The sequence below is a fragment of the Rutidosis leptorrhynchoides genome, chromosome 1, assembly GCF_046630445.1.
Source record: "Rutidosis leptorrhynchoides isolate AG116_Rl617_1_P2 chromosome 1, CSIRO_AGI_Rlap_v1, whole genome shotgun sequence".
Taxonomy (NCBI): Eukaryota; Viridiplantae; Streptophyta; class Magnoliopsida; order Asterales; family Asteraceae; genus Rutidosis; species Rutidosis leptorrhynchoides.
The window spans coordinates 1,876,038-1,884,176 of record NC_092333.1 but is presented as its reverse complement, the minus strand read 5'-3'; the positions used below and the strand labels follow the sequence as shown (position 1 = coordinate 1,884,176).

General features: G+C 33.6%; 1 protein-coding gene across 1 annotated transcript; it reads right to left on the bottom strand.

Moving 5' to 3' along the window:
* Positions 1-4,043: 4,043 nt before the first annotated feature.
* LOC139886551 (uncharacterized) lies at positions 4,044-7,581 on the bottom strand. Its single transcript, XM_071870393.1, has 2 exons — positions 7,265-7,581; positions 4,044-4,098 (listed from the first exon to the last, which is right to left on the bottom strand). Exons 1-2 carry the CDS (start codon positions 7,579-7,581, stop codon positions 4,044-4,046), a joined length of 372 nt encoding a protein of 123 aa, XP_071726494.1.
* Positions 7,582-8,139: the final 558 nt, after the last annotated feature.

The following is an 8,139-nucleotide window of genomic DNA, read 5'->3' as shown; positions in this document are numbered from 1 at the left end:
AGAGTAGTTAAATGTTTTTGCCCAATTTTAAGTTTATGTATGCAAGTGTTTAAGTATAGTTTGTTTTACTAAGTTTCCATTTTAGTACTTTTAGTAAGTTTCCATTTTTAGTAAGTTAGTGTTGAACACTAGTGAGTTGTCCTTAATAAGTCTACCACTTATTAAGTGTGCAAGCGAGTGTATGATTACTATAATCGGGTTTGACATTGTGCACCATACCCAAACATCTATTCCACCATCGAGTCACCAGAATGACCAATTTTTATCGGTTGGCCCAGGATTTCTTGACCAAAATCTATGTTTGGCATTCGAGATCTACAAGAGTCCCATAGTGGTACCAAGGATCACCCTAGGCCTTAAGTAGCGTTGACGTTTGAGTAATCCTCACGTTATCGTGAATGACTATTGTAATCGTGTGTTATACTATAAGTAGTATATTTATAAGTGTTAGTAATAGTATAAGTGTATAAGTAGTAGTATGTAGTAGTATTAGGGTTTTAATTAATTAGAGTAGTTAGGTTTTAATAATAAATAAATAATTGGGGTTTAAGTAATAAATGTTTAATAGTATTAAAGTAGTATTAGGTTTAGGGTTTAGTAAAGTAATGATTAGGGTTTTAATTAATGTTTAGGGTTTAGGTAATAAATTAGAGTTTAATAATTAGGGTTAGATTTAATTAGGGTTTTATTTATTTAATATATATATATATATATATATATATATATATATATATATATATATATATATATATATATATATATATATGTATAGTTTTTATTTTTTTATATATATACCGTATATATATGTATATATATATATATATAGAAAATATATATTTTTTTATATATGTAAACCGTATATGTATATATAGTATGTATATATCTTGTTTCCATTTTTAAGCACTAACAAATCTTTAGCAAATCTCTAGGGTTTTTAGGATCTAACCACTTCCCTTTTTTTTCCTAGTCGTGTATGTATGTATATGTGTATATTTTTTTATATATATATATGTATGCGCCGTATATATATGTATATATGTATATATATATTTTTTTTACAATTAACAAACATGTGTGATATCATAACATGATTATGTTTTAGGGTTTTGGAGATCAAAATCTTCTTTTTTTTACAACCGTAGGTATGCATGCATATGTATATTTATATTTTTTTTTGTATATGTATATATGTTTGCATAAGATCATGAGTATGAATGAGCAAGATCAAGAACATGCATGAATTATGTATTGAAAGAAAGATTAAAATTTTTAAGATCTTGGATCATACGTTAATGATGATGAAGAAAAATAACAAGAAAAGATGAAGAACACTTTGAAGATGAAGATCAAAAACACTTGCAAACCAAGAACACGTTTGAAGATCTTGATGAACACTATGAAGATTGCTTGAAGATCACTTGAAGATGGTGGTGGTGTGGTGATGATTTCTTGGCCGTAACCAAGAGAGGGAGGGAGAGAGAGATTGGTTGTTGAGAGAGGATTGTGAGAATTGTTTTGGTGCATGAAAAGCTTTAGCCTAGGTCCCTATTTATACACACACATGGAGCATTCTAGAATTAGGGTTAGGTTAAAAATACTTGGAGGAAAAGTTAGGGTTTAGGGTGGTGTTGATGTGGGCTGAAATTTTGAGGGCAAAAGGGTCTTTTTACCCTTTAAATTTTCAGCTAGGGTTTGCATGGATGAGTTTGGAACTTTTCCGTTTTAGTCCTTGTACTTTGGTTTAGCTTAAATGGCTCATTAAAAGTTCTAATTAAATTGTTTAAAGGCTACAAGTTTAGAGTATTACATTTTGTTTACAAAAGTTAATTAGCTTATTATTTACATCTTTTATTAACTTGTCATTTATTGCACAAAGTTAATTAATATGTTTATAATTCTTAATACTTAACCATTATTGATTAGAGTTTAATTATTAAGTTTTTAATTATGTTTTTTGGGCATTTAATATTGAAAAAATATAGGATGGAAAAATGAGGGTCGTTATATCCCATTAACTTCATTCTTCACCAATTAGAAATCTTCTCTCTCCAGAATTACCTCTTTTCATTGGTTGAAAGTACAAAATAGACACTTGTAATGGGACATCCCAAAATAGAAATGTGGACACTTATGGTGAGACGGAGGGAGTATTAACTAAGAAATAAATAATAATAATTATACACGTAATAATTTTTTTAAATAACATATTTATTAAATAACAAAGATATGGTTACATTTTTTATTTAAAAAAATACATAAGTAAATATACAAGTACATTAACTAAATAACTAAAACTATTCTTCGTCTTCGTTGGATACGTAAAACGCATTTTGGTATTCCTTTGAATTTTTGATCGGGATTTCAATACCAAATCGAGTTATTCGGGAGTCAAGTTGGGTGCACATGGTTGGGTGAGAAAAGTTAAGTTATATAACATTGTATGCGTCTGGGTCGCGTCGTATATCTTCTCCATAGTTCGCCTTGTAGCATTAGCGATTTCGATTAACGATTGACGAGCATCCTCGAACGACAAATGCGAGGCCGCATCGGATGACCCCGAAATCCTTTGACTCTTGGTACTTGCACGACCCGGTGGACAACGTAGAGGTTCCTCCCGAAATAAGCCTTGAAATTGACTTGGATTCAGTCGGTCTACTCGGTACCTCGATCGGGTACTTTCTCTTGCTCACGACCCCCTTGAATGTTAAAAAATTCAAGCAATCGTTGAGAACTACGCTTCCTCGTAAATAAAATTATGACCCGTTTGTTCCTTAAATACGTGTCACGTAATGTGAGATGATATCCACGTCGTTTTGCCCACTTTTCCAATATTTTTCAAGCTTTATGTGATGTCCGTTAAAAATCTTGACATCTTACGCCATATCTCCATTTTCCCGTCATTTGTTCGGTTCGACGTTTTTCCTGAACTTGCGAATTGTATCTTTGTCGGATAGAACCCCAACATGATCTTTTGTTTGACCAGTTCCCAAATTTTCGGACAGTTGCATTCATAACGTAGCCAAAAGTCGACTTCCCTCATCCGACCACGGAATTTTTTGCCATCTAACTTTTTTTTCTTTCGGGTCGCTTTCAACAACTTCTTCTAAATCTTCAAGCTGAGTTTCTTGAACTGCTTCTGCTTCTTCATCTTCGAACTTGGTATTGGATGAAATTTGTGTGGAAATTCGATTTGGTGTTAGTTGAAAAATAGGTTTTCGAATTGTTTGTTGTTGGAAGTGAGCGTATTGTCGTTGAGGATGAGGGAATTGTTGTTGGGCAGGGTGATTAATGAATTGTTGCTGAGGAGGGTGATTAATATATTGTTGTTGAGGAGGGTAATTCGAGTTTTGTTGATGAGGAGTAAAACTGGGTGATTGTGATGCGTATGAAGCAAACCCCATGCCTTGATTTGGGTTCGACGACCACCCGAAAGGTTAATTGTACATTTGTGTTTCAAGTAGTGATTAAAAAATCGTTACTCCATTGTGTATCGACTTGATCGGTTGGTTTGTTTTGATTTTTCTTGGATGATGATTTTTTAGGCATTATTAAAGTAGATGAGTGTTGCGAGTGTTAAATGAGTGGTGTTTTGATTTATGTCGGTTTAGATTGTTTAAATATAGTACTCCCTCTGTCTCATTCCAATTGTCTCTTTTTGACTTTTCAAGTCTTTCTTTATCAATTTTGACTTATAATATATTTATTTGTGTTATGTAATATTTAGACAAAATTGCACGGGGGGTCCCTGTGGTTTGTTCAAAACTACAAGCGGGGTCCAAAGAATTTTTTTCGACACTGAGGGTCACTGTGGTATACACTTGTTTCATGGGGGGTCCAATTGCCTAACACCGCTATCTTTTTCTGTTAACTTTCAACATGTGCATAGCATGTGAGGGCAGTTTAGTCTTTTTATCTCTTTTTACCCATTTTAAGAATACATGCACCCATTCTTCATTAAATTCTCTACATCTTCATATCATCTTTTTATTTATCATCAAAACATCAAAAAATAAAAAATAAAAATCATCATCATTATCCATTTGTTAATGTTCATCAAACAACGCCATATCCTCATTATCTCTCAAAACCGAAACAAATCTGAAATTATAGATCTATATCATCATCATCATCATCATCATCAGATTCAGAAACAAAAACATAACCAGATTCATCATTTATCTTCAACCATGTTCTTCATGTTCATACATCAAAATTTTGGGGTTTTTGATTTTGTGAACTAAAATGATTTATGAGACTAAATTCTTATTTCTTATCATCATCAACAAATCCTTCCCAGATCCGATAATGAGAAAATACCGAATCTTATTAGTAATTTTTGATTTTTCAGAGTTTCAGCTTATAAACTCGATCTGATTGATCACAATGTTTCTTACTCACTACCTTAACCTTCGACAACAATCAAAGAGTGTTTTCAAGGTTCACAGTGGCCGGAATCTAATTTTTTGATTTATGGAGCTCAAAAATGGTGAAACCCAGTTCTCAAATTTAAGAGTGTTTTGGCACTTGAATCTTTTCAACTCATATTAATCGATGATACAAAATCAGTTTCAATTGATTTCATGTGTTAATTTCATTTTCTGATGAACGTCGCCCTAACCAGCAGATCTGGAATGCCACCATCAATGGAGGGGCTACTCGCTGTTGCAATTAACACCACTGCTGTAACTTGTAACTAGCGATATAACTCTTGCTTGAAATATACCTCAAACTGCTTCAATTAGATATAAACCGTGCTGCTATTACCTAAAATAAATGAAGATAACTCCTACTTGTGTGTGACTAAATGAAACCATCAATACTTCAATTGGAGATATGATATTTATAAAGACAGTATTTATGAAAAAAGATGTTTATGAAGAAGGCAAATCGGAGAAGATATTATGTTTATGAAGCCACTGTTGTTTATTCCCAAAAAATTGAAGACCGATTTTTATAAACTAGGAAGAAATATATAAAATCACAAATTGTATCTCACATTGAGACGCCCTTAAATCGTAAACACATAATTTTTATTTATTTATTTATTTTTTTTGCTGAGCACGAAATGCACTAATCTGCACAAATGTGCAAATTCTTGCACACTTGTGCAAATAAGGGTAAACTAAAATCAGAAACCCCTTTTTTTAGCTGAGCACGAAATGCACTAATCTGCACAAATGTGCAAATTCTTGCACACTTGTGCAAATAAGGGTAAACTGAAATCAGAAACCCTTTAAATTTACTTTAACCCATTTCAAAGAATCCAATTTGACATCTTTTTAAAAAAAAAATCTGGACACTTCTTAAACTCGTACAAGACATTTTCATAACATAAATCCATTTCATACATTCATAACATTAATCATTCCTTCAAATCCAAAACATTAGACAAATTCATACACCACAATTTTAAAAGTGTGTGTTCATCCTTTAACCATAATTACAACAACATTAACAATTACGTTTTTGGCGTCCAACAAGAGGTTATCAAAAGCATAGTTAAATGGGACTTACGTGCCATTTACTAATTGCCAAACGCTCCACTATCCTTAAGCCGGTTCATTACCTTCTCGATGCTTTTGAGGTCCTACAAAATAATTCAACATAAAATGGGGGTAAACAAACGCTTAGTGAGTGTATAGCGAGTAAATAGGCCATTAATAACATCAAACATTATAAAGCATAGGGTATCTTACTTATAACCGGATCCGGATCCTAACTTACATTCATTACATTTCTTACGAAGACGCAACATAAGTTTCGTCATCGCATCATTGACCTTACAAGTATTTTGACCAAGGTCTCATACTTGCATCATTCTTACAAGTGTGCGATCAACTCACACATTTGCATCATTCATCTTACAAATAACGAACTAGTCGTTACTTGCATCATTAACATTACCTATGCATAATCATGTATAAAAAAATAAACGTTCATTCCCTTGTGTTCACGAGTGACCTCTTGCACGGATGCAATCCGGAAACTCATGAACACATCATACCCTCCCAAATTACCCCCATAAAACTCACCTTGGCTTTGGTCTAGACTTTTAACACTTTCGAGTTCCTCCCTTACATTAGCACCTAGAATTAATGCTAATCTCATTAACACTTGAACTTTATTAACATACATACATTTACTTGAACGCACCCATTTTAACTTAAACCTTTTTCTCAATACATACAAATAGTTCATACATTCAATTTAACTACTTAAACCAAATTCTCATGTTCCTACTTTCATTTAGGCATTTATACAAACACTTGGTATACACTAACTTAATTCAACTATCTTTCATTCGTGAAGAACACTTTCTTCATCCTTTTTAATTCTTAACACTAATTCACTTGCATATTAACCCTAACTACATTAGAAATTCGTTCTTATGTCCATGAATGTCAAAAACCTTCATTTAATCACACTCCACCGCCCAAAATCTTACAAAATTGACTTTTACAAATACCTATATTATTAAATCCGAATTTCACCAATATACAACATATCATAGACTCAAAATCATGTTCTAGTAACTAATTTAAACACATCATACATCAACTTGAAGCAAACTAGACTTACCTCCAATTTCTTCCAAAAAACTAATTCCTTGAAATTGAGTAGAGAAGGATGGTGATGGTGAAATTGGTGGTCTCACTATGATTAGAACACCTTAATGATCTAATTTCCTTGCTTACATTAACCTTAATCAACTTGGATGTTCCCAATTTTTACTAGCTTGCATTCACCTCTTTCTCCCTTTTCTTCTTCTTTTTCTTTCCAGGAGATGAAAATGAGAAATCATTTTCCTTAATTCCTATTTATGTTTTATGTAATAATTAAATAAAACTTTCACTACTTGTCACATTTGGTCCCTCCCCATCAACCTATAGTTTGCATAGTCCTTAACTTAACTAACCAAAAGGTTATCTCAACTTACAAGGTTAGTCCTTATTCTACCCAAAGTCACACTAGTGCTTATATTCTTAAAACATAAACATAACATTTTATTAAAATATCAATTAAAATAGTAATTTAAAATTACCAAGAAAATTGGGGCGTCACAACTCTCCGCCCGTTAGGCCGTTCGCATCCCCGCGAACCATTCTTGGTGTAATGCCGGATAATGCTTCAATATCCATTCTTCGGGCTCCCAGGTACACTCGGAACCCCTCCTAAACTCCCATTGAACCTTTAACAAAATCACCGTTTTGTTTCTTAATTGCTTAACCTTTTGATCCAAAATCCTTATCGGCTTTTCGCATACCTTAGCTTTTCATCTATCTCAATTTCATCAAGTGGAACAACCGTTGACTCATCCACCAAACACTTCCTTAGTTGTGATACGTGAAACGTATTGTGAATTGCACTTAACTTCTCGGGTAAAGCCAATCGGTAGGCTACTTTCCCGATTCTAGCAACTAATTCAAAAGGTCCGACGAACCTTGGACCTGACTTTCCCCTCTTTCTAAAACGGATTACCCCCTTCCATGGAGGAACTTTAAGCATTACTTTATCACCTACTTGAAACTCGAGAGATTTCCTTCTTTTATCCGCATAAGACTTTTGACGATTTTGAGCCATTTTCAACCTTTCGCGGATTTGGTCAATCATTTTCGTCGTTTGAAGCACTATCTCGGTGCTCCCTAATTCTCTTTATCCCACCTCTCCCCAACATATCGGGGTCCTACATTTCCTTCCATACAACATTTCATATGGTGGCATACCGATTGACGAGTGGTAACTATTATTATATGAGAATTCTACCAATGGTAAATGAGCATCCCAACTTCAACCGAAATTAGTGACGCATGCACGCAACATATCTTCTAGCATTTGGATAGTCCGTTCACTTTGACCGTTCGTTTGCAGGTGAAAAGCGGTGCTTACATGTAACTTAGTACCCATTTCCTCTTGAAACTTCCTCCAAAATCGTGAAGTAAAACGAGTGTCACGGTCTGATACGATAGAAACTGGCACTCCATGTCTTGCAACTACCTCTTTAACATATAATTTCGACATAACCTCTGAAGATGATGCTTCCTTAATCGGTAAAAACAATGCACTTTTAGTCAAACAATCGACAATGACCCAAATCGCGTCGTGTTGTCTCGGAGTTTTAGGTGATTTCATCACTAAATC

Coding starts and splice junctions, on each gene's coding strand:
- LOC139886551 (XM_071870393.1), bottom strand. CDS start 7,581: ATGGCTCAAAATCGTCAAAAGTCTTATGCGGATAAAAGAAGGAAATCT. Junction 4,099..7,264: donor GAGATAGATGAAAAGCTAAG/GTATGCGAAAAG, acceptor CTATAATTTCAG/ATTTGTTTCGGTTTTGAGAG.